The sequence below is a fragment of the Lepidochelys olivacea genome (assembly GCF_965140295.1).
Source record: "Lepidochelys olivacea isolate rLepOli2 genome assembly, chromosome: 1".
Lineage (NCBI taxonomy): Eukaryota > Metazoa > Chordata > Testudines > Cheloniidae > Lepidochelys > Lepidochelys olivacea.
Window position 1 is genome coordinate 279613370 of NC_140411.1, and position 27847 is coordinate 279641216.

The following is a 27847-nucleotide window of genomic DNA, read 5'->3' on the forward strand; positions in this document are numbered from 1 at the left end:
ATTTTCATACAAGCACCCTTGTGCTTTCTCCCATGCTTACCTTCACACATGGGAGGAACTCTACCCATGATGTTTACAAATAACAGTTAGCTAATGTGCTGAAAGCCCTGCTAACATGCTGATCAGTATTGTCTCAGGCTATGTCTACACTACATCATTTACAGCGGTAAAGCTGTACTATTCTGGTGCTTCTGATGAAGGCATTCTAAGTCGACAGGAGCACTTCTCCTCTCTGCACTGGTTCTTAGGTCAGTATAACTTGCATCACTCAGGGGTGTGGATTATTCACACCCCTAAGCAACATAAGTTATACAGAAGTAATTTTGTAGTGTAGACCTAGCCTGAGTGTGTTCTCCTTTGTCTTTCTGTATCCACTTATCTTGTACTTTTAGATTCAAACTTTGAGGAGCAGGGAGCATCTTTTTGCTATGTTCTCCAAAAAAAAAAAAAACCCCGTCAACCGACCCCCACAACAGTTATCCAGAGATGAGCCATATACGATAATGCAAGAACATAGAACTTACTTTTGTGGTGAGATTTTTTTGAGTGTTTGATCCTTTTTTCATTGACACTTGGAACGGATTTGGTTTGCATGCTGCAAATTTACATAACTTTGCCACACAAGTGTGCATCTGAGATCTGGTCATTGTGCCTAGACTTAGAATGTGCTCCACACAGGAAAGAATGGCTCAAGGGAATTTGTTAATGGGATACAGTCTTTTTTCCTTTCTGTGTTTTCAGTCAAACTCAGCCCAGGGGAAGCTTGTGTTGCATAGCTAAATGGAGTGTCTCTGTCTTCAGCAACTTTTAAATAAAACCTGTTAATAGTGAAAACTCACACTGTGGAAGTGGTCTTGAGTTTCTGAAGGAGTCCCTGTTAGTGCAGGAAACAATCTTGTGGGATGGCCAAGCAGTACCACTACCTGGGGAGACTCACGTATACGAGTTTAGCTGGATTCTCCAGAGACCAACAGACAAAAAAAAAGGACTTTTGGATAAATAGCCTGACTTCAATCTGACTGTGGGCCTTCTTTTTTTTTTTTCAAGGGTGGGGGGCAATCCTTCTTGGGAGGGATTGGAAGGGTTTGGCTTCTGAGGTCCCATAAAACTAGTAAGCTTTAAGCATGCTTATAGGTACTTGTTTTTATATGTTTTTTTCTCTATATTGTTTTCAACTTAAGAATAACTGTGCTTTCTTATAAAGAGCTATGTGGTAACTCATTGTTCATAGCCTTTGAAAAGAAAGCAAAGCACAGCTGTTGACCTATTTAGGCAGTCTGGCTTGCTGGCAGAATCACAGTGTAAGCAGGGATCTGTGCAGTCTTGAAAAACCCTGCTGAGGCGGGAGAGAGATGTAGGTCCCTATCCAAGAGAGGTGAAGGTTGAGGATGGAGTAGGTGCCCTCATGGGACACAGAGGAATACAGTGCAGTTGCCATGAACTGACACTAAGGGGAAACTTCTTTACTATACAGTAACCTCAGTATCGTAAATTATTCTGAAGCCACTTACTCCTTGGTGAAGTTGGCAGCAGAGATCTGGGGCAGCAAGTCAAGAAGAGCAGTCTCACAAGTAGCAATAATAGTTTTCCACTTTTAAAACAGAAATTCAGCACAGAAAGAGGAGGAGGGAAGGAGGTTGATGGGATGGAGGGGAGAGAGACTTTATGAATTATTCCACAATATATTTATAAATCATATGAATGGGAAAGAGGGCTGTGTATTGGTTAGAGCATAGGAAAGAATGGCTTGACCTCTCCAAGGGCATGTGAGTCAGCAGGAATTCCATTTTCCTCCTGTGCCTGCAGTTGTTTGCCTCACAGAAGTGTTATAAGGTTTAATTAATATTTAAATACATTGGGACCCTCACATTTAATCCAGATGCAAAGGACCATTTTATACGATGCTCACTCGCTATTAAGAATTGTAAGTCACAGGATGACTGCTTTCTGTATGGGGAAATGGGGACCCAGCCCCAACTGTGACTAATCAGCTATGTTACAGCTGCGGCTAGGGGTCAGGAGCTAGCTGGAAGAGCACTTAGTTCTTATAAAGGCTGGCAAGAGCTCAGGTGAGCTGGAAAATAGTGGATGGCCTGCTGGTGGAGTTGGGAACTGCAGGGAGCATAAAGTATCAAGTATTGGAGGACTCCTGTGGGAATCCCTGGGCCAGGGCATGGACCCAGAAAGGCTGAGAGAGGTGAGGGGAAAGCCTCTAGGGATTATAGCCTATGTTGGTCAGAAGAACTATTCCATCTTGGTATTTTGCATAATCTTTCATTTAAACCAGTAAATTATGCCTCAAGGCAAATGCTGAAACAGATTGGCATGGCATCAATCCTTCCTGCTCACCAGCCCACTGGCTTACAGACTAGTACTTGTCATTTTTCCTTTGTGCCTGTTTTATAATGGTCTTGTCAGGACCTTCCTTAGCTATTCATATTTCACCGTTCACTTACATATGGGTAGCAATAGAACAAGCAAATGTGGAGGCCAAATCTTCTACTGAATCTCTGAGAACCTTTACTACAGTTCTGAGTCTGGTATAAGAATCTGAATAGAATAGATAGCACTGGCTCAGGGTGCGTTTTGTGCTCCTTCTCACAAAGATGAATGATGTTTCCAAAGAAGCTTAAAAATAAAATTCACTTTCTGAAATGTTTCTTGGCCCCTTGTAAAATGGAAGTTCCCTATTGATGTCAAATGAGCAATCTAGAAATCATGGACCAAGCCTTTTCTTAACTTGATATATGAAAGTTAAGCTAAAGCTTGGTCCCCAATTTCTAGATTGCTGGTTAGGCACCAATAGGAGGAACTTAGAAAACCATGATTATAAATCATTTTCAGTAGTGTATTATCCTGCTATTCAGTGGTTCCCAACCTCTTATTGTAAGAGCTCCATACCTTCAGGATGGATTAGCACATAGGTGCCCCAAGTTTCTTTGCACCATATCACTCCAGTTTTTCCTCTTATTTTCTGCTATTCTGTTTGTTCTGTTTGTGTGTGTCTCATTTCCCCTGCCCCTGACTTTTCTCCCTCCTGGTAGGTGTAAACCCCCACTCACCAGAAGACTCTGCTTGTGTATGTCAGTGTATGTCAGTGTGGGGTGGGTGGGAGGGAGAGGGCTTCTATTGGTACTCACACCAGAGTTTTGAGACTGGGTAGAAATGTTCATGTTACCTAAAGATCATTTACAAATATTTTTAGCTGTTCGTATTAAGTAACCCCATAGATTGCTGTGACTGAAAGGCCCAAATCCTTGAAGGTATTTAGGTGCCTAACTCCCAGGGCCAAAAAGACTAAATGGTTTCCCTCCTGTATCCCCGTTCCCCCTCTCCCCTAACTTGTTTATTTTTCACATTTGCCAGTGTTTGGGATAGTCCTGCTAGCATGGTGACCTCACACTCATGTAATTCTGTGCAACTCTGTAGTCGCCCCATGCAATGGACCTTGACAGAGCAATCAGGTTAGTGTGCCCCACTTCAGGAAGCCTGTGAAGGGAACAGAGGTGAAGCCAGAAGGGTTTCTTTCTAACCCCCTGAAGCTGTGATGAGGAGACTCCTCAAACCTCAGAGGGAAGGGGTTGTGGGAGCTGGCTCCTACACACTGAACCTCACTGGGGTTGTGTGGTAAATGAGCCCAGGGTAGTGGGTTAGTCTTTATTCTTGAGGAGGCCACGGGGACTGATGTGCAGATAAAGGTGGAAGCTCCCCTGAGGTTGGGAAGTCACTGAAGGAAGGGGGGTTACCTGTTTCATAAATAGTCTTCACTCAGTTGGCAGAGCCATAAAGGAGGGCAGGAAAAGGGTATGGGAAGAAAGCAGTGGTGAGTATGTTCTGTGTCCCTCTGCAGAGTCAGAGGGCAGCAGAGTCAAGGGAGAGGACTGGCGAGGAGTGATCTCCCTTCTCCAGATCATTCTGCATGAGGGTGCAGAGAAGGTCACACCCTGGACCCCTGCGTGAGACCTTGAGCAGGAGGCATCTTCATTGCCTGGGCCTCTGTGTCATAGGGTTAGGAAGGACTGGGAGCTGGTGGAGGGAGGTTAAGGGAAATGGAGTAAAAGAACGATTATTTTATTTAGTTTTATTGCTCTGGGAGCAGTGATGATGGGGAGTGGGGTAGATTTGCTCTGCTGTCGGTGTGGGGAGGGGATGTAGGAAAGAAGAGTCTTTATTAGTTGGACCCTTTTGTGGGACCAAGGAGCAGCGGTTACAGGAAGGAGGGTGACAAGCAGAGACTCTGACTTTGAGTTCCCGGGGAGTGCTTGAGCCCTGCTCCGCCCCTTCCCCCAAGGCCCCACCCTGCCCCACCTCTTCCTGCCCCTTGCTTCTTCTCCTCTCCCCCAGCCTCCTGCCCACTGCTGAATAGCTGATCACTGGAAAGCAGGAGGCACTGGGTAGGAGCTGATTGGTGGGGACCACCGGAGGGTGCTGAGCACCCACTATTTTTTGTAGTGGGTTCTCCAGCCCTGGAGCACCCATGGAGTCAGTGCCTATGGTGACAAGGGAGAAGAGCATCACAGCTGCTCTGGGAAATGAAGCCTAGAAGATCCAGGAGAGTGGGAGATCTTCATCTTCTGGACCCATGAGTACTGCCACAGTTGCTCAGGGCAGGGGATGATCACAAGCCAAGAATGGCCATACTGGGTCAGCCCAATGGTCCATCCATCTTGGTGTCCTATCTCCCAACAGTGGCCAATGCCAGGTGCTTCAAAGGGAATGAATAGAACAGGCAATCACTGAGTGATCTATCCTCTGTCATCCAGTCCCAGCTTCTGGCAGTGAGAGGCTAAGGACAGCCAGAGCCTGGCGTTGCATCCCTGATGATCTTGGCTAATAGCCTTTGATGGGCCTATCTTCCATGAATGTCTCTAATCCTTTTTTTAACCCAATTATAGTCTTGGCCTTCCCCGGCAATGAGTTTCACAGGTTGACTGTGCGTAGTGTGAAGAAATACTTCCTGTTGTTTGTTGTAAACCTGCTGCCTATTCATTTCATTGGGTGACCTTGCTTTTTGTGTTATGTGAAGGGGTAAATAACACTTCCTTATTCACTTTTTCCTCACCATTCATGATTTTATAGACCTCAGTCATATCCCCCCCCCCCCCCCGAGTCCTTTTACTCTCTCCTCATGTGGAAGCTGTCTCATACCCCAGTCATTTTTGTTGCCCTTCTTTGTACTTTTTCCAATTCTAATATAACTTTTTGGAGATGGGACCAAGAGAACTGCACACAGTATTCAAGGTGGGGGCATACCATGGATTTAGTTAGTGGTATTATATTTTCTGTCTTATTATCTATCCCTTTCCTGATGGTTTCTAGCATTCTGTTAGCCTTTTCGACTGCCATGCACTTTGAACAGATGTTTTCAGAGAACCAGCTACAATGACTCCAAGCCCTTTCTTGGGTGGTAACAGCTAATTTAGATCCTAAGGTTTTATATGTACAGAAAGAGGTGGGGCAGCAAAAGGTCCCTGCCTCCCCACACACCTTGGGAGCAGGGACACCCTTAACTAGACAAACAGGGGAGGGCAATCAGGTTAGACTGTCCGACTGAAAGGTGTGTTACAAGATCAGAGGCTGGCATGTTTTAGAAATTCATCCATGTTCAATAGCACACACCCTAACATCCCGTCAAACTCCTAAGCCAGCAGAAGAGAGCAGAGGGATAGCTCACTGGTTTGCGCATTAGCCTGCTAAACCCAGGGTTGTGAGTTCAATCCTTGAGGGTGCCATTTAGGGATCTCCAGCAAAAAATTAAGGATTGGTCCTGCTTGGAGCAAGGGGGTTGGACTAGATGACCTCCTGAGGTCTCTTCCAACCCTGATATTCTATGATTCCCGGTTCGCTTCTTTCCTTGCTCTCCCGGGCTCTACACTGTCTCTGTGGATGGGCGGGTGTTGGAGAATTAACACCGTGCGAGCAGCTGCAGCTGGGGACCCGTGTGTGCGTGAGGCAGGGAGAGCAGACGTGATTACTTCAGAATTTATTTAAGGGCTGGTGGAAACCACTGCAGCAGCTTCCAGGGGAAGCCCCAGCTGAGGAGGAAGAGAAAACCAACTCCTCCCCCCAGCTCCCTCCTCCTTACCTGGCACCCTGTGTCATCAATGCAGGCGCACCCTGCCCTCCCGATTTGGGAAGACGTGGCTTTGCTATAGGGAGTATTTCTGAACACACAATACGGTTTTAATTGCATGGCTGCGCCAGTCAGATCAGACCCGATATTGTCGCTGCTTTGTCCTGGCCGGATTATCGTATCGGATCCATGTTATTACGCTACGGATCCGATTAGAGGAGATGTAGGAGCATGTGCCTGACCTCTCCAAATGATAGCTTAGGGCTGTCCCAGGGCTTGAACCACAGGCGCCCCTCGAGCCCGGACGCCACCCGCATTTGGGAACAATCCCGCCAGTGTCCGGAGCTCTGGGAGGCGGCGCGGAGAAGGGGCGCCCGCCGCTTCCATTCACAGCTCGGGCCCTCCACCCGCAGCGCACCTGAGCGCCGGGCAGCCCGGCCCCACAGACCGCTATCGGCGTGCGACTCTCGTGCGGGTCCTGAAACGCCCCTTCCCCGGGCGTTTCCTTGGTTCTGCTCCACGGGCAGCAGGGCAGCTCCATCGCGGGGACCGCAGCAGTTACTTCTGCTTCACCCCGGCGCCTGGGGGGCTGTACAGCAGGAGTGGGGCTAGGGCCAGCAAGTTTCTTTCTAATAGGGCGTTTTCTTATTACTTCTCCCCCGTGTGTACCGCCTTAATTACACGCGCGGGGGCTGCTGAGCCTGGGGGAGGGCGGGCTGTGAAGAAATGGGGATTTCAGACCACACTCCGTCAAGTTTTGAATAAAAACAAAAGAGACGTCGTCCCCCCCCCCATCCTCCCCCCCTAATCCCCGGCCTCCAGCTGTAAAGATGCTGCTGCTGCTTGAAAGGGGCTGCTGGAGCTTTAAGAGCCGCCTCCCCCCTCTCTTCCTCCTAACAATGGTCTGAACCAAGCTCTGCTTCCCAAAGCAAAATTTGTAATATGCCATTTTTCCCATGGACGCTTTCCCTTTTGGCTGCTGACGAAGTGGCCGAAGAAAATGCCGAGGTGCCATGCAGATATTCCTGTCCGGCGACGGGCGCTGGGGCTTCGGTTTTCTCTGAGCAACGCCTGTGTCATCGTTGCTAGGAAGATGCTCCAGGACTGCCCAGCTGTGTGAGCCCCCATCAAAGCCGGGAGAGACTGCGGTTGTCATTGATCAACGGAATAAGCAGACGCCGAAGTAAAAGCCACTAGGTACTGAAACCTGCATATCTGAGCTCCTCCATCCCTCCTTGACCCCAGCCCCCTAAGGCGAGATGTGATACACATGAAAATTCTTCCTCTCTGCTGCTTGCTTCTAGTATGCCTTGTCTTATTTAAATGTGGCTCTGTACTGGTCTTTGGGAGATGGGGGAATTTCATTGTAAAAAACCATGAAGTCAACTTCTTCTTGGGTGGGGGTTGCTGGAGTGATGTGATGCAGAATAGGTGATTGGAACAGGTTATATGTTAATGTACTGTGTTGCTTACCCCTGTGGGTGAAAGGAGTGCGAAATGCTTCTGTTAAAGGTGATTTCACAGTTTGGTGAAGATTCTGGGAGAGAATGAGTTAACTAGGAGGAGGAATATGCATGTAATGCAACTCAGACAATGGCAAGGATTTTCCATATGGAATTACACTGTGCGGGTTAAGTGAGGTGTTGTTGAAAGCATCTGAAAATAAATCATTGCAGTATAGGAACTGGTTGTACTAGTCGCTGTGTCTATTTCTTTTAGTTGTAAACCGCAAAATGTAAAAAATGGTTCAGTAAAAGGATGGAGTGTAGGGTAAGTCTTCAAAGCTGATGTCACTGCAGACAGATTCAGATCAGAGCGTTCTGTAGTTGAATTTCTCCTTAGGGTATTGCTAAGGGGAAAAGTAACTTGAAATTGACTCCTAAACCTGGATGCAAAATTAATATCTGGGTATACCAAAGTCAAGGGGTTTAAGACTGAGGTTAGGTACAAAGGTGATGGGATAAAATTAGAAACACTTCCTAGAAGCTGGAAGTCTTCAGGGTGAACTAAATGAATGTTCTTCTAATAAGAGCTTTTGTCAAACTACAGATAGGTATAATTTCTGATTCCCACACCCAAATTCTCCCCAAGTGAAAGGAGTAGTGGTGGCAAACCAAGTCCCAGACCACATGATTTACTCCTGAAGTGAAAATTGTTGTGGTGGTTATACAACTTCTTTTTATAATTGAGACACCAGAGGGACTCAAGTTGGGTGGGGTCGAGTCAGAAGAAAGATGAGAACTTTTTCCTCCCTTACTGCACACATCATATATGTATTTCAAATACCTTGTCTTCTGAGAATCATTCAAAATAAAGCAAATTTTAAATGTGCTCTTACAGTCCAGGTGTGAACGTGATTATCTGCATCTGTGAGCATAAGAAATATAAAAAGAAAAAAAATAATCATAATCGTTATTTGGGGTGATCTTGAAAAAGAGCCTTATATAACTGTACCCACAGGATGGTGATGAACTATACAATTTGTTTCAATTCATGTCCAGTCACTTCATCTGTAATTATAAACTCAGGTCTGCAACCCCAAGACGTCTACGCAACTGTTCTTGGTGAGGACGTGTTGCAGGTAGCTAGGTAGATAACTTGACAGATCTGTAATGCAGTGACACTGAACTGTTTTTAGGAACAGACTACTTTTGAGCAAAGTCTATTTTTAATTGTCAATTACAATCTCTGGTGACCACTGGGGAAAAATGTACAGGATTTCACTTAATATTCCAAGCCTTGGTCAAATAATACTCACTTTGATCTGGCTAATACAGGCTGACATGTCAGATACTTTTTGCTTACACATCCCTGTTTGAAGGTACCTGGTATCAATCTGAAACTTTGCACATTTCAGTGATTTCTCCTATCATCTTCAAGGAGCCTGATCCAGCGACCACTGAAGTCACTGAAAATATTAGCATTGATTTCAGTGGGGTTTGGATCAGGTTCTAGTCAGATGATGGGAAACCACTGAAATGTGCAAACCTTCAGATTGGCATCATGCTATTTCACCATTCACTATTACAGATAGAAAACATTCCAGTTCAAAACATTAAAAATAGGGTTTTTTTAGTTATTTGCAAGTAAAAAACAGATTGAAATTGAAAACTCCTTTAAAGGAGCCTAGTAGTCAATCAGTTCACATTATAACAGTGACTACAGGTGATTGTTTTACAGGACATGAGGGCTCCTGGCCTGGCCTCCCTTAAAAAAAACCCCTAAAACTTGTGGTACTCTCCCCCCCTTTATTCTTTCCTCTATCAATTTTTAAGGTACTCACGAGGCACCTACCACCTTCATAGCTAAGCCTTCTGCTCTTGTCTATCCATATTAAATATCCACAATATTAAACAAGCCCAGTGGAAATTAAAGGTGCACCTTAAATCCTCACATGCCACTTGGATGCCGTACCTCAGTTTTCACACTTTGCGTGCCTCCTAGGTTCTCTTGTACCATAACCCTGTGCATGCTCCCTTTTATTCAAATAATATGTCACGCTTAGATCTCTAGTCTGCCTAACTTTTTTTTAACCTTCTTGAAAGAAAAAAGACTGTTCTGTCTCCATCAGACCCCAATTTTTGAGATTGTTTATGGTGAAGGATTCAAGTCACCAAATAATCCTGCTGATAATCATTCAGGATCTCAATCCTTACTCATTTATTTCAATAGGCATTTTCCTAAGTATTGCTAGCAGAATTGAGGCCTTAGTGGGTTTCACTATCAGGAACCAAGTTGCTGAGTCCACTCTGTGTTCCCCAAGGGAGTTGTTTCCAGAAAAAAAAAACAATGATTGTTTTTTTTTCTGGTGAGAATAGAAATGAACATTAATCTTTGTTATTCATTAATGCTAAATTAGGAAATTGACAAAGCAGAAAAAACTCACCAGTGGTAGGTTCAGAACTATATATTGAAGGATAACTTCCCCAAACATCTGAATCTCATAGTGCTTTGCAACATGTTTAAAGTTTAATTTTAATCTAGAGTGTCTTTATCACCTATATTCTAAACAATTCAGTGACTATTGTGATTAATGAGAAAGTATTATTGTTTGTTTTTTTTTCTTTTGATGATCCCTTCCACAAATCCTAGTAGAGATTGGCTTTGCTAGAAAGACATACTTATTCAATACGTAGCTTTTCACCAGCCTAGAGTCTTGTTTTAAATTTCTATTGTTACAATTCCTTTGTGTTTGGTGGTAAAACAATCTTAAATCTTCCTTCACATTTTTCTTTTATGTGAGATTCTTGGAATGACAAGCAAAGCAGGAAAATAACTATCAACATTATACTTTCAGCTATGAAAGGCAGTTCTTAAAAAAATTTAGATTTCAGATGCCCTGTGTGAGAATCCACTTTCTACCAAAAGAGGGTGTAATCCTGGCTTGTTCTTCTGAGGCTCATGTTCTTAAAATGAATAACTGCTTACATTTTCAAAAGTAACCAGGTTTTCAGACACAATTGCTCAGCACTTTTATGAAAATCAGGCCCTGTTTAAGTTGTCTCAAATTGAATACTCAGAAATAGAGATGCCCAAAATCACAAGTTGCTTCTGAAAATTTAGGCTACGTTTTTAATAAACAGTACTTTAAACGCCAAAATATGCTATGAAAAGAGGGTTTTCTTTAGCTTTACTAAAATGCTTCCACAGTGGTTGGTGGTCCAAATCCTTCTGCTTTACTCATGCAACTAGTCCCATGGAAGGCAAAGGGATTACTTGCATGAGTGAAGTGAGTAGTATTTGGCCCACAGCCTTTATTTTTTTCTTAACTTTCTTTAAATTTCCTTTGAGTTCTGTATCTCTACATTTAAATTCAATTATGGCATCCTATGACCAGTGAGTAGCTCCTTTGAAGTTAATCGATCCTCCTTCTCCACAGGCAGTTGAAAATAATTGTTTAGCTGCAGTTGAGTCTCCTAAGGCATTCGAAAACTGATTTTGATACAGCCCAACTTCACTAGTCTGTCTGGAGATTGGCTGGGAAGGTCTTTTGCCAAGGCAGAATTATTATGGTTTAAGGCGAATCCAGCTGAGGTGTTCTAAGATGATATGAAACTTCAAAAATAAGGGATTTGACACTTTAAAAATGTAGTGGCTGTGTTTTTGGTTTTATGTCTCCTCCCCACGTCCCTTCCAGTTCAAAACCAGCTTCTTAGACAAGTCCTTTCTAAGATGAGTGACTGTTTGGCAGAGGTAGCCATGGTAATTGCTTCATTACTTAAGGAAGCAATGTCTTAGGATACACAGATCTTAGCACTCCACATAGCACCATGCACACACAGGCCTAGTAGAGACATGGGAATATGTGCATAGACAATTTGTATTTTCAGGTCCACAATCCAGTGTGCACACAGCGCTGTATGAGGAATTGAAGGGTGTTGGTTTAAAAACAATGGAATGGAATGGAGAATTGGTTCTAAGATTTTTATACAGATCCTTGGGTCTATGTAGTTGCACATATTTAATACATGGGATCTGGATTACAAATTAGTATCTGATGCTCCATGTACACCTTAAAAAGCATGTAGTCTTTGGATGTGAACTTATTGACTGCTGAAGTTCCACCAAAAGTTAGCTCTACAGTTTGGGCTTCCTAATTCCTATCTAAGTTATTTTGGGGGCATCTCCAGCCATCAGAGCAGCCCAGGAGCAGGAGAGCACAAAGGTGGCTTAAAGACCATAGGCTCTCCCTCCACCTAGGCGGAGACTTGTTGCACCTCTTAGAAGTTCAGCACAAACTTCACACTGTTTTCTCCCTCTGTCTTTGTGGCCCATAGACTCCTGCACATTTTGTAAGCTCTGTAGGTCTTCCCTTTAGACTTTGGGTCTGATCAAAATCACATTGAAGTCAATGGGAGTCCTTCAACTGACTTTGATGGACTTTGGATTTGGCCTTTTTGTGGGGTCTCTAGGTGTTTCTTTGGCATGGCATTTCAATTTGGGGATTCCATAAGGAATTCTGAACAGTTGGGTTACAGTTTAAAAATGCATAAGGAAATAGAGGAATAAAACTGTTAAACTAGAGGTAAGGTTGTAAATAAGTTACATTCTTAATAACAAGGATAATTAATCATTGGAACAACTTACCTGTGGATGTGGTGGGTTCCCTATCTCTTAAGCCTTTAAGTCAACAGTGGATATCTTTCTGTACAAGATATACAATAGTTCAACTGGAATTTATGGTTTGTGTTAATCAGAAGATCAGACTGGATGGTGATAATAGGTCTTTTTTGTCTTAAAATCTATGAGTCTACAACAACCTGAGTTAATTATGGTATAGAACCCTTGAGGTTTCTCAGATAGCCAAAAACACGTGGTAAGCTGGAAATTCAAGGTTAAAGCTACCCATTAAAAAGAAAAACAAAAGCAAGTAACAACAAAACACAAAGACCGACCTAAAAATCTTAGAAATGCACTGATGGGTACTTAAATAACCTTTACTCTGCCGCTTCTCATAGCCCCACAAAATCTGAAGAGAACCCTATGACTGAATGCCAGAGACCCTCAACAAAGAAAATACTAGCCAACCTACATGGTAGTGGTCCATAACCAATATTGAGATATTAATATGTTCCCTGTTTACTCTGCTCACCACTCTACATCTGCTAAGAAGAAACTGAAACTGAAATCTACTAGAGTCTGTGTAAATGCTTAGAATATAGGCAAGACCAGTTCTCCTGAGAAAGCTGGATCACTGTCCCCAGTAAATCTTTGTGTTTTTGTTTGCAAGAGTGGCTTAGCTGTCTTTACCCCCCTGCCACTTGAAACAACATTGGGCTGACTTTAAGGTAGATGTGGCTGGTACAGAACATTTCAGTCCCTTAAATTCTATTAGGAAAAATATACCAGATTTAAGAAGTCTTAAATCCTTGCCAAAACAGAGAATATGCAGAGCTAATCCAAACAAGTATCGAGAGTGTGAAATGGTGAAGACTTTGTGTGTTGGCAGGCTTGTAATGGAAGTGCCTGAAATTTATATCTTATGTGCAAGGCTTCCAGAAGCTCTAGTCTACACAAGATCTATAGACAAACTGAAAAAACGTTTTAAACCTGCAGCTAGTGACAAACTCCATAGGCACACTGGCTGGTATATAAGACCTCCAAGATTTAGGCTCCAAGACTAATCCTTAGACCCAAATCTAACTTACATCTGCTATATATAAAAGGAATATAATTTAGTAGTGATGGAAGGGCAAAGTTAAGGTTGCTGGTAGCGACCTTATTTGCAGACTTCCATAAAAGTAAATGTTTATGTGGCTTTTGAGAACTGCGATGTCCTGGTTGTTTCTTTGTGTGTTGTACCCAGCATCCACTATCTTAAGGTTCAGGATTCCACATGTGTCTAAATCTAGGTTGTGAGATGGACATGAGAGGCATTTTAGTGGAAATGTTGAGCCAAGTGAGACTAATTGGTTGGATTTTTTTTGTTTTTTTTTCCCCTGAAGCCACTCTTTGTGTGGTGGCCTATGTGAACACATTGGCTTCACGCAATTGTGGCCCTGTTCCTAGTGGCTTAATTTGGACAAAGGATCACAAGGATAGTAATTAGCAGTTAGCCTCTCGTCTTTCACATCTTACTCAGAGAGATTACCTTAAAGTAATTCCCCCGAGGGAAGGAATAACTAGGTAGAAAGATAAATTAACCTTGCATTATTAAGGCAGCATGCTACTAGATCAATGGTCAGTCTGGAGTCTTCTGTAGAAAAGCCTGCAGTAGGACCAAACTCTGCAATTAGTGGCAGCTATTGGCGTCAATACAAACCAGCGGAAAATGATAGCGGGCAAAGGAAAGATAAAACGAACTAAACCAAAAAGAAAAGGAGGACTTGTGGCACCTTAGAGACTAACAAATTTATTTGAGCATAAGCTTTCGTGAGCTTCAGCTCACTTCATCGGATGCATCCAATGAAGTGAGCTGTAGCTCACGAAAGCTTATGCTCAAATTTCCGATGAAGTGAGTGTAGCTCACGAAAGCTTATGCTCAAATAAATTTGTTAGTCTCTAAGGTGCCACAAGTACTCCTTTTCTTTTTGCAAATACAGACTAACACGGCTGCTACTCTGAAACCAAAAAGGAAACTTTTGACATGATTTTTTTGTGCCAAGCCATTAATACGAATTAAATAACTCTTCCCCTTATATAGGAAGTGCATTCAACATTTTTGCAATGTTGAATGATCAGTTACTTTGTCAGCCATGTGACTGGTGAAAAAGTGAAGTTGAGATGTGAATCAATGCAATAATGTGCTAGCAGTTTCTGTGACTATATTAAATTCCTCATATAAAGTTCTCCTAAATGTTTTTCTACCTAAGATTTTTTCCCTTAACTTCTTATTTTAAAGAAATGATGTGTGAAGTGATGCCAACGATAAATGAGGACACCCCAATGAGTCAACGGGGGTCCCAGAGTAGCGGGTCGGACTCGGATTCTCACTTTGAACAACTGATGGTGAACATGCTAGATGAAAGGGACCGCCTCCTTGACACCCTTCGGGAGACTCAGGAAAGTCTGTCGCTTGCACAGCAACGCCTTCAGGATGTCATCTACGACAGAGACTCCCTTCAGCGACAGCTCAATTCAGCCCTGCCACAGGTATGTTGCTTGTAAAAGTCTTCCTCGTAACCTTAACCAGAAAATTGATGAAAGTGATTTTAATATTAATTGACAGCACCTATTTATTCCTTAAGGAACCAGTCCTGTTCTTATTAAGATCTATTGCAAAACTCCCATTAGATTCAATAATATATGGTCTGGCCCTTAAGCCTCGGTATTGTATCATAGAAGAGATTGGGGGTTTTGTTACTGATTTCAAGGAGAACAGGATCAAGGCTCCTAACCGCTCATACTTTTGGCTGTTGCTCTAATGTCCCTGACAATTTAGGGTTTATTGAAATTAAATCTGTGATGGTGGAAGTAGAACAACATATAAACTGACAGATGGTGATATCACAAGTTCACTACAGTCAAGTCCAGAAAGGCACACTTTGCTACAGATAGGACTTGCTTTCTAATATTACCACAAGTAGAGCTACCATATTAGTTTACAATTAGTGTAAGTAAATTGCACCACACAATCTGTGTGACGTGATTGAAAATGGAATATAAAAAAATAGGCATTTTACTCTCTTTTTTTTTTCCCTCCTGTTTTTAAAATAAACCTTAATGATTTTTTTTTTACTCTGACATTTTTCAAAAACTTAAAACATTGTTTGCTTTGGTTAAAACAAGGTAACATTTGTAATCAATGAAAAAACAAAACAAGTTAAAAAAACCAAAACCAAAACTCACCCTGAGCCAAGATCTACAAATTACATCCTGCCCTGGGGTTTGGAATATGACACATGGTAAAGATGGGTTTTCTCCATACACCTTTCTGGTCTCTTACTTTTGGTTGGCTAAAGATGTGCTTGGAACTTGAGAGTCCGGAGAGCAAAGCTCTGCCCATAATTATTGCTGATGGGTGGGAAGGACGGGCGGCAGAGAGATTTAGATATGAGATTGGGAGAAGAAGGTGGTGTGGATGGGTAAAGGAGAAAGGTAATGAGGAGCCAGTGTTGGCAGCTGTTGAGAATAGTGGGAGAGAGAATTCAGTTCAATGGTGGGTGAAGTTGATTAAGGATGTACTACTGGTGGAGGGGCTTGCAATTACAGATGAGGGCCGTGAAAGTAGGACAGGGACTGTGCAATCAGTTGAAAAGTAGCGTAGGGGGTCTCCAATGTCAGCACCGATCTGGGGGAATAAGAGCTATTCAGATGCTGCTGGTGGCGGTCAAACATTGGAATGGCAGCTGAGGGCCGGAACAGTAATGATGACCACTGCTCCCATTATAGTAGAGGAAATTCTGTAGTCTAGAGGAAATTAAACTCATCTTCACTCCCACAAGTTATGTCTCCTGATAAAAGCATGTGGAAAGGTGCAGATCAGGGTAGGACCTATACTAGGGGCATATACTCTGTAGCTATGAACCTACAACAGCACTGCAGAGCATTTGGTAAGTAATGCAGGTTAGAGGGGCTGTACGCTATCTTTGTATTAGGTATCGCTACACTGTAGAAGTACTGGGAGAACTTAGTCCTAAAGATCCTGTATTCATGACTCAGTCCTTACCCTTACTGAAGCCTGGCAATCTAAATTATTAGGGAAACAATAGTGAATAGGAAAGTGATATACATCCTACAGGAAACTAAAGTAATATGACACAAATAATCTTTTACCTGATCTTGTGCATGAAGTGATGCTAATCTCTAGTAACTCCATTATATTAAATGGAAAAAGAAAAGGAGTACTTGTGGCACCTTAGAGACAATGAGGATACAGACTAACACGGCTGCTACTCTGAAACCTGTCATTATATTAAATGTTAATTTTTAATACTTTATTAGATTTATACAAAACATAAAGATATGTATAAGATGACTTGTCAGATCATTTAATCTATTATGTGACAATACAAATGTTGATTCCTGGAAACGCCATATAATCCCCAAAATTCCATAAGAAAGTGTACCATATAATGTATAAGGCACTTTTTTGCTTATATTTTGAAAGAAAACCAGATGGTTTTTCATCAGCTAAGTCATCTAGGTGTTTGTGTATGTAACTAAGTTTTGTGTAGCGAATTACGTTTATAAATATGGAGCACCATGCTCTCAGTGTCATTAAAAAGAAGAAAATCTCAAACAAAAGTATACAAAATGTGTTCCATGCTTGTACTATCTAGCTCCCTTTTTTGAAGTTGAAAAATCCTGAGTTGTGTGTTTCTGATGGGTTGTTTGGAGGGATTTTTTTAAATGAATGGCAGGCTAGTATTTTTAACTGTTTGACCTAATCTCATTGTGCATTGGGAGAATCTTGGTTCTTTTAAAGATAGAGAAGAAAATTTATTATAATCTCCAAAATAATTAAGATTTGTATATTGTGTGGCACTTGTGAATCTTGCAAATGTGACATTTGCATAGACCATTCAGTTTTTGAATGATTTGCAACCTATAAAGTACTAACCATATTTTATTTATAATATTTAGTATTTACATAATACTTTCTATCTACAAAGTGCTGTACAACCAGTCTTGTACATGTAAAAACTTTTTTTCCAGTTTACTACTTCTGGGCATAAATACATTAGTGAAATCTTGTGTCAAAACAACACCTTCTCCCCTCCCCCACCACAATTTCATCATAAGGATAGACTATATTTCAAAATTTGCCTAATTGGAGACAATAATTGATTTAAAGTAGATTTGAAACTGTTCACTTTGATTTGAAATGTTAAATGATTACATTTAGGATATTGAAATGTATAAATATGAATAGGAGCTACAGTACAGCACTAAGTGAATATAACTTATTACTGAACAGTGTATTCTACCACAACTGTTTCTGTCACCTACGAAGTGTATATGTATTATAGCGATTTCACTGTCAGGCTATTTCAAAATATAAGTATAGGAGATGAGATCCCGGCCCTGTTGAGGTCAATAGGCATTTTATCATTGACTTCATTAGGGTTAGGATATCACTCAAGATGAGAGAGAGAATTAGGCCTTGTCTACACTATGGGGGTAAAGTGATCTAAGTTAAGCAATTCCAGCTATGAAAATAATGTAGCTGGAGTCAACATAGCTTAGGTCGACTTACTGTGGTGTCTACACCGTGCTGCATTGACGGGAGACGCTGTTCCATCAACTTCCCTTACTCTTCTTGTTCCAGTGGAATACTGGAGTTGACGGGAGAGCAATCTGCAGTCGATTTAGCGGGTCTTCACTAGACCCACTAAATCAATCTCTGGTGCATGGATCACCATAGCATCCATCCCCAGTACGTGTAGACGTGTCCTTAGTGGGCTCTATTGAGAAATGGTTTCTACAGTCTTAGACCCTGATCTTGCAAACACTCTTCTTATTAATTATTATTATTTATTAAATGTATTTATTATGGTAGTGTCTAAGGGCCAACCAAAAATGGGAGCCCATTGTGCTGGGCACTGCATGCACACACATGGTAGTACACCAGTGGTTCTCAACCAGGGGTATACGTACCCTGGAGGTACACTGAGGTCTTCCAGGAGGTACATCGACTCATCTAGATATTTGCTTAGTTTTACAACAGGCTACAGAAAAAGCATTAGCAAAGTCAGTACAAACTAAAATTTTCATACAGACAATGACTTGTTTATACTGCTCTATATACTACACACTTAAGTGTAAGTGTAGTATGTATATTCCAATTGATTTATTTTATAATTATATGGTAGAAATGAGAAAGTAAGTGATTTTTTTCAGTAATAGTGTGCTGTGACACTTTTGTATTTTTATGTCTGTAAGCAAGTAGTTTTTAAGTGAGGTATAACTTGGTAGTATGCAAGACAAATCAGACTCTTGAAAGGGGTACAGTAGTCTGGAAAGGTTGAGAACCACTGTAGTAGATGGTCCTTGCCCCAAAGATCTTACAATCTAAATAGACAAGACAGTCTGGGGGAGGGATAGAATACACAAGCAGATTGAACAATGTGATAGCAACAAATGGCATGCTCCACAATATTTTATTTTATTTTTGGAAGGGGAGGGAGTTAGGAGGGGATGAATTAAATGGAAATAAAAGGGAGATGGGCAGGGGCCAGGGCAGGAGAGAAAAAGGTAAGAAGAGCAGGTGTGGAAGTTGGAGTATGCAGCTGATCAGTACAGGGCAGAGAGAGTCTGTTCAAAACTGTATGAAGTTCTCTGAACGTCCAAAAGTCCCTGCTTTGGCTACTTTTGCTTGTACTGGCTGGAGTCTCTGGCGGGCTCCTCTGCGTTTTCTCCTTATCCTGATCCTGCAAACACTTATACACAATCTTAACTTTACTACCCTGAGTGGTCACGTTAGTTTCAATGGGACTATGCACAGTAATAAGATTGTGTACATGTATGAACACTAAAACAAACAGGATTACTTGAAGTAGTAAACTTAAGCGTGTGTATAAGTATTTGCACAATGGGGCATTAATTTGCAGCCTCCACTGGTCTTCCAATATTCAGAATCGTGCTGAATAGTGGACATGTTTGCTGGGCAAGGAATTCCAGAGGCTGCCTGGAAAGTGCTCGAACTGAACTCTGAGGGAATTGCACTTGGGTCGACACTTGGGCTGTGTGTCACTTATAGCCAGTACTCTGGGTCACAGTGTATGAATCTTTCAGGAAAAAAAACGTCAGATACAACAGGACTGGACTGTGCCAAGGAGTTAAATTATCTATCTTACAATATTTAATATTCCACTTTTGCTTTGGGATGAATTAAGTTTTTTGCATATAGCTTACTCAGAAAGATCAACAATTATCAAAAGAGTCAAGTTACAAAAGGAAAAGGTTAATAAAGAGTAAATTGCAATTTCTATTCTGAAACTTTTTTTCAGTTATTCCTTTTTGGGCTGAAAGCTTCCAAACTCTTTCTCTATTTAATGATAAATCATTTGGAAATTTGGCCAATATTGTTTAATCTGTGAATGTGAACACTATATACATGGATCCAATTTCAGGATTGGGGTTTCAGTCTTCAACTTTATTGATGTCCATTTGAGTTCCCTCTCTCCACAACCCCCATTTTCTTTCTGATGCATTTTAAGGATTCCCCAGTTAAGCTTCCATCTGTCATATCTGACTATAACACTTGCATGGCAATACATTATTAAAGTTTACACTGGAAATATATTTTTACAATGTGTAAAATGTTTATTAGCACAGAATATTAAAGCAGCTCATTATCAAAAATCTCTGGGCTTCGTTGCACACTAGTTATGTATCACAAAGAAGCAGATATGGTAGAGAAAATACATTATTTGACAGTAGCTCAGCTTCCATTTATTATCAAGTTAAATAATAATCCTCAAGACATTTTTTATTACAGCCGATATGATGTTTCTTTGTAGTATCACCAAAGAATATATTGTTGCTCCACTAAAAAAATACAGTAGGGTACCCTGCAAATATCATATAGCTCCGTGAGTGTGAGTGTGTGTTAAAAAAAATTAATTAATTTTCTGTGTTTATTTAATACATCATATAGTATAGAGAATAAACAGAGGAATTTACCCAGTAGTCTAGTGGTGCCACACTGTACCGCAACACAACCAAGTTTAAGACTGATCCCAGGCCAGCAGCAGCTGGGAATGCTATGAAAACAGTAGGGATTACCTCCCATCAGCCTGGAAAAATCCCTCTTGCTCAAAAGAGTTATTAATGGACTCCGGGGGGCGGGGAGTTGCATCCAACTCTTCTTAATTGGGAAAAGGAACCACCCTCCAAAAAAAAAAAAGTCTGAGTGTGTGTGGACAGAAAGTAAATTAAGCATTTTTTAGGGAAACAATGAGGATGTGTTAGTGTCTACAATAACCTTCAGAATTGCTGGGCATGTCATTGCTCTACGGTGGGGCATGATTTAGCCAAACACACAACTATAATGCACTTTAACCTTAAGACCTCTAAGGTGTTTTTATTTTGAGGGTGATGACGGTGGTACATGAGCTTGTGCAACTCAGCATACTACAAGTGGCAGAAAATACTTCATAATGGATGGATGGGAGAGAAAGGAAACACGCTCGTCTTCCAGCATTTGTAGTCCCCTATTTTTAATTTATTAAATACTTTAAATATCTTCCCTTTTTAAATACTTGGACTTGGTGGCACTCCTGACTTACACTCCTCCACCCACATTGTTTTACAGAACCACTTCCAGGATTAGCTCACCTGATCTAGCATTTTTTCACAGCACGTTAGTTGTAGCTAAATTGGGCAACAGAGAATGCTGCAATAACCAAGTGAAAAGTGGCGATACCAGTTAACCTTCTTAACATGGAGCCACCTTTCTGAAGATTTTAAACTACCTGCCTCATGCTTTTAGTTTCTATTAAACAGCTCCAGTGTAAGTGCTTACACTGACTTCAATGGGGTTATCCACGACACCAGTATTACTCATCTGCTTCCTCGCAGGCACTGAGACTATTCCCTGTAGCAAGCTCTGCGTTTGGTAACAAATGTTTATATTCAGAGGAAATTACCTCTTAATAACGGCCCGATCTCTCAGTCAAAGGCCTTTTCCACACACAGTGAAAGGACATGGCCTGGGTTAACACAGGATGTAGGAAACTATAGAACATCTTAAATCTTCAAAATGAGGACCACATATTACTGTAGTAAATGATTATGCTGGTATTTCTATTTCGCATCTCTCTCTGAGTTCCCCTTTTTATTATACTGCAATGTAATATGTAAGTGACTATGGAGCTTAAATTAGATATTGAATAAGTACAGCAGGCGTCTAAATGAAAGAAGGGATTGTGGCTACACTCCTCATTTAAGAAGATGTCAGAGTTAATAAAAACATCTGTCACATGTTCTAAAAATCACCAAATCTGGACTACAGCACAGCAAAATGTGAGTGAATTCCCTGCACAATACCGAAGAGAAACCCCCGACAATGGATTGTGGATTTTTTTTTAAATTTTTTTTTGGGGTGGTTTGAAAGTCCAAAAGCTCATGGAGAATTTCTTCTTACTCTTCTCTCACTCTGTGGAAGAAGGGGCTTCTGGTCTGAGCATTCCCTTATCCTCCAGGACTGTTTAAGGAGCTTGGAGGATCAGGGGATGCTCAGACCAGAAGCCCCTTCTTCCACAGAGTGAGAGAAGAAGAAATTCTCCATGAGCTTTTGGACTTTCAAACCACCCAAAAAAAAAATCCACAATCCGTTGTTGGGGGTTTCTGTTCTGTATTGTGCAGGGGAATTCACTCACATTTTGATGTGCTGTAGTCCAGGTTTGGTGATTATTTTAGAACATTTGCATTTCAGGGGAAGCCCTGCAGGTCTCCCAAATTTGGCAGCTGTGCTGCTTGTCTGGGCTCAGACACCGTTGCTTACAAGGGTCTTCAAAATGCTAGCCTGAGAGCTTTTATGTGCCAAAAGTGCAAAACAAAAAATGTACAATGAACAGAGTTTTCATGGGATGGGGATTCTGAATATACTTTACTTGGAAACAGTAAACGTTAAATTGACAGTATCCCTTTAATTGAACCAATGTGTTCCAGTGGATAGGGCACTGACCTGGAAGTCAGGAAGCCAGGCTTAAATTCCTGGCTCTCCCATTGACCTGCTGCCTCATTCACCTCTTCTACCTCTGTCTCTCTGTCACTGGCCCACTGTGGATAAATACTCAAACAGTCATTGAGAGAGAGAGACTCTGAAGTCAAGTGGTAGGGCACCCATGTGGGCGGTGGGGCACCCTGGCCCCCAGAGTACAACACCTTTGACAGGAGATTGAGGGAGCCCCACATTGGAATATCATGTAGTTCAGTGGTTACAGCACCCTTTTGAGAGGTGGGAGACCCAAGTTCTAATCTATTCTTCCCCTCTGGCAGAAAGGGGGGAATTGATTATGGGTCTTCCATATCCCAGGCAAGTGTTCTAACCGCTGCGCTAAAAGTTATGAGGTGGGCACCATCACCACCCCGTCCTTTCCCACTCATTGTATAGGGAGCCTAGGCACCTAATTCAGCTTTGTTGATCACTGTATTATTCCTGTGATTTTTTTTTTCTAGGCACCTAAAAGTTGGGTGCTTTGATTCTCAGCATTGCAGCAGTAAGTCCTTTCTTGGAGTCCACCCTAACTGCCTGGGAGTTTGGAAGGAATTTCTCAAACAATGTGTTGTAGGATTGCACTGTCCCTTGAAGTGTTTGGTCAAGGATAGACAAAAGGGCAGGATAGACAAAATACTGGACTAGATGGACTATTGGTCTTAGCTGAATACCTGATTCCAGTGTTAATAAGGTTTGTAATAATCTTGGTAAGATACTACATGGCAGATCTTATTTAGCATCATTTTTTCCATATGGTGTGTAAATAACTGATGGATTTTTGAGACACCAATCTTTAATGGATAGAAAAGCTGATGGCCCCTGCTCATATAGTAAGACACTTACAGCAAACCCAATTTCTTTCAAACAAGTGCATATTGTACATTAGCAATACACTTGCTCCGTGGCTTAATTAGAAATTAATCTCATTTTATATTGCCAGAAACACACACAACACTGGACTAGCCCCTTTGGAGTGCTGGGATGGTAAATTTGAGCAGCACTCTAGAGGGCAGTTTTTAATTTGTGACAGTTGCCAATGGCCCCAAGAGGCTCAGGTGGCTCCCAGGATTGTTAGGGTGCAGGTTTTTCCAACCATACTCCTACCTCTACAGCTGGGAGGGAAAGTGGGTGGCACCAAACCCACTATGCCAGCTATCTGCTACTAGAAAATCCCCATGGTTTGGGGGTGATCTTTCCATGGCTAGCTATAATAGCTTTAGTATTGCTCTGCATTAGTGGTAAGACATAAAATAGCCATGATGTTTGGGGCAAATCTGGTCCTATATTCATAAATATTGTTGACTACTTAAATTTACAGCAACTTTCTGTCTTTTTTAAAAAAAAACCAAAAACACCTGTTAGTCTCTCTTTAAAATAAACATTAAGAAAAAAAAAATCTGGCTGAGTAATATACGTCCAGCAGCTTTCTAGGCCCTGATACTGGTATCTTGGCATAGAGAACAGAGTTTAAGTAATTAGCAACATTCTAGCTGTAATCAGTGCTTTTATTCCCTTGATGAAAAAAGACAATTCTATGTACTCCTAGAACTAAAAAATCAAAAGTGAAACTAATGAATTGCTTCTTTAAACCAGTATTTATTGGCTACTAAAGGGTGTGTTCAGCATAAGGACTCTTGGACTTTTCACTGATAAAAATGAGTAAGATTAGTAAAATAGAATTATTCTGTTAATTGCCTTCAGTTGTCTGTTTAAGGAGACATGTACAATACACAGTAGCCCGGATCCTATACGCCTTGCACAAATATAGAATATTACCTAAAATGGTTGTAAATTATTGTCATCAGGATAAATAAGTGGACACTTTTAATTTGGCAGCATTTTGCGCTCGCTTTGCTGAGCTGTAAGTGATCACACAGTGTACAAGGTAGTAGAGAGTCTAGCCCAGTAAATGCATGTATAACACTGTCAGTATTACTTTACTAGAAGAAAGCACATTTAGAAAAATCAGACTTAAATTGGACATAGATCTTTAGAGTTGCTGAAAGGGGTCCAAAGATCTATTTCTCTACTATAATATTTATGACATGGTGGAGCATAATTTGGTCTGATTATAAGATTGATGCTAGTTCTAAGATCATATTTACTTATCTAAATGTAACTTTTTAATGAAAATAAGCTTATACCTGCTATAAAAAGGAAGTGATACAATTCTGAAAAATGCTACTTTCTCATCCTGCACATAGAACTCCATGGGTTCTGTGCAGGTGTCTAGCCACATATTGTAACTCACAGGATTCAGGATCAGGACTACAGACTGCAGTGCCAACTCATCACAATGTTAAAGATCATTCCATCAAAGGAAAGTCACACGCTGGTTTTTTTAACATGACATTTGAGTGCAAACAGTGTGTCAGATGCTGTACAAACATGAAAGAAGCAAGGTTCCGTTCTTCAAGAGACACAGAGATTCCAAATCCTGAAGTACTACAGACTCTTTATTTCTTAAATCAAAGTTATAAAGATTTGTGGAAGAAGTATGTGTTAAGAGTGATTGGGTTAAAGAGGGGCAGAATGTTTGGTGTGAAAGGAAAGGGAGTGAGCTCCTGCCATAAAGGGAGCATGGGAATAGGGCATGAAGACTAAAGTGGTTTAGTTGGGCAGCTGGAACATATTTCTGGAAAGCTATTTGCATTCTGTAGCTTGTTCTGCTATAGTTAAAGGGAGTAGATCAAATTATTTAAAATGTCTGAAGTGTAGTTCTGTACTTGTAATATGAGAGCAGACTCAGCGTGAGTCTGTGGTGAGGCCCAGTGAAGGCATCTTGAAAGACTTCCCATTGACTACGGTGGGCTTTGGATCAAAGCCCCATCTAGAAAATTGTACAGACCACTCTAAACTTTGAGCAGAACTTTTAAACTGCACCTGTTGCAAGATGAAAATGTGGTCTGACATTTTGTTGTTAGTTATGGCTCTTTCAAGCTTTGGAAAAGTAAAAAGTTTAAGTTATTAGTGACTGAAAAGATGGCTTCTTAATGGCATTCTGAACACCCCTGAACGCTGATGGAGACTGAAATCTGACTCCAGATCCAGATGGCTGCTTGGGACTGTCTCTAGTTTATAATGGAAGTGTGTTTTTCATCTCCGTCATGTTGTATTTGTTAGTGAGTGCTGTAATATTTTCACTATAGTGAACTGGCTTCGTGCATAAAAATACCTTGCCTAAGATACAGTATTGAGCAAGCTGCTCTTTTGGGATCATGAGTAAGGATGAACACAGATGGGTAAGACCTATCATTATGTTTAAATGATTTAGTTTTGATGCAAACTGATGGCAGAGAATAGAGATGCTGACACAAGTCTGAAAAACCTACCATGACAACTTTGTTTTGGTGTTGTTGTGAAATGAAATATATTACTATTTGAACATGGCAGAATGTGGCCTGCACCTGTTGACTAGAATCTTATTATTTATGTTGCCCTGGTGGTTTCATTGAGACTATTCAAGAAATAAAGATCTATCTTTATCAATATAAATTCATAGATAGTGGAAGTTGTCATAGCTTCATTGACTTCAATAGAGCTATAATTTGCACCAGCTGATGTGTCCCATTGAGCATCAGAATATGCCCCAGAGTATAGAGAATACATGTAGTTGTTCTCACAAATAGATTCATTCAAATAGTCCATGCTCAACACTGGTTCTGATGTGTTCTAGTGTGATGATGTTGGATCTTTGCCATTTGTTTACAAAGGTCTAGATTTTGATCTCAGGATTTTACGCAGTGTAAATCCACTGTCATCAGGATTACACTGTTTTTTCACTGGTGTAACCAAGATTTGACTCTGCACCAAAGTCTTTCTTTGTTTTACTGTGCACAGATTTTTTAAAATACACTTTAAAAAATTGAACTCAGAATTGACCTCTTCACAGTATAATGGTCAAAAATGATATATTGTAAAGACTTCTGTCTGCCTGACATCACACACCTTGTTTTTCTAGTACTGCAATATTTATCATGGAAGATTATTTTAAAATAATGTCCATTTTTCACGTATAGATACACAAGTTATTTCTAGTGTAGTGGATCACAGTGTTAAAAGGATTATACGCCGGTTTCTCTTCGAATTAGATAAATATTTTGCTATTTACTAGTGCACTTCAAACTTCAGTAATAAATATACTGATAATTGTTAATGCAACTGAAGGAATTTCGTTAATGTCTTATCAGATTAGATAAACTTATTTGGAAATGTTGACTTGTATAGGGGAGAGAAGGGAAAATTCAGGGGGGGAAAATATAATGGCCTTGCTTTATTGATCAATATTAAGCTGTAATAGGGTTCTGTTTAGGGAAGTTTGTTGGTAGCTTTGCAGTTTCTTCCAGTACCAACAAACAGTTAAAGCTTCTCTGATTGGGAATAGGAGGGTATAAAAAGAAAAGGAATGTTAAAGTTAATGATGACGCAAGGTCATACTTTTGAGGGCCTGCCATTCCGCACAAACTCCATCCTCCCTACCCAGCCCTCAGTTTATTGTTGCTAGTTGCAGAACTTGTGCCCTTAATACAATAAAATATATCCCCTAAGAATGGAAAAAGTAAACAGAAGCTCAAAACTAGGAAAGAGCCCCAGCTAGACAGCTTTTCATAGAAGGTTGGAAATCTCCATGACAGGAATTTCAGGTATAATTGTTTGGAATAGTACAGCACCAAGTTCCATATTGAAAATCACTCTTTGAGATCTTGTGATGAATGCAGATTTATCTTTCACTGACTATACAGAAGGCAGACAACACCCATGTCCTACTATGCGGTTAAATGGATTACCAGAAATTTTTGAATGGTGAATTGCCACTCTTTTCTCTTGAGAGACAAGCTGAGTGGAGTAATATCTTTTATTGGGCCAACTTCTGTTGGTGAGAGAGACAAGCTTTTGAGCTACACAGAGGTCTTCTGGTGGTCTTACCCACGTTGTGTCTCTAATATCCGGGGGCCAACATGGCTACAACACTGCATAGAACTTTTTTTTTCTTGTAAGAACACATCAATTTTTAGGATAATAAAATTATAGAATATTAGTTTTCTCTTACACTGATGTGCAACAGGAGGATTTTCTGTTTCAGTTTCAGAAGATAAAATGGATACATGTGAATTTCTACAAAGTTATTTAAAAATGAATCCCACAAGCTGCTAGGATATCATGTTCCATTTAACTAATCTAAGGTTGAAGGCCAAATCTTTCAATCTTGGGTGCCTATTATTAGACACCATACCCATATCTATTACCTAGAGCTTGATCCAATTCCTATTGAAGTCAATGGGAAGAACTTCCATGGGGTTCAGCGAACACTTATTTGGGCCCCTAAATAGAAGAGCTTGATTTTCAGATGTGCTGAGGATCTGCAGCTCCCAGTGAAATCTGTGTTTTACAATAAATAATTTCAGTTGATATTTCTCACGTGTGTCTAATCCCCCCAATCCCCCCCCTAAAAAAACCCACCATCTACACGCAAGCCAACCATTGTACAATATTAGGGGCCATACACTGCGTTTGGAGCTAAAGAACTATATATTGCTCTTAAATTATCATCTTCTATTTACGTTTAATAGAGTAAAACAAAGTTAAGTACATTTTTATATAGGTGTGCAGATAGGTTTGCCAACCATCCTGGGTGGGGGAAAGCGAGCAATGGAGGGAGGTGGGATTGA

The 27847-nt window shown here is 41.0% G+C and overlaps 1 protein-coding gene across 4 annotated transcripts in view; it reads left to right on the forward strand.

The window, feature by feature from the left end:
* The first annotated feature begins 6960 nt into the window (after window positions 1-6960).
* PPFIA2 (PTPRF interacting protein alpha 2) overlaps window positions 6961-27847 on the forward strand; it is a 611661-nt gene continuing 590774 nt past the window's right edge. For all 4 annotated transcript variants that reach the window (XM_084639583.1, XM_084639582.1, XM_084639585.1 and 1 more), the window contains exons 1-2: window positions 6961-7270; window positions 14415-14665. In XM_084639583.1, the coding sequence (XP_084495709.1) occupies window positions 14417-14665 (249 nt within the window). In that variant the 5' untranslated portion in view covers window positions 6961-7270; window positions 14415-14416. The remainder of the gene's footprint in view (window positions 7271-14414; window positions 14666-27847) is intronic.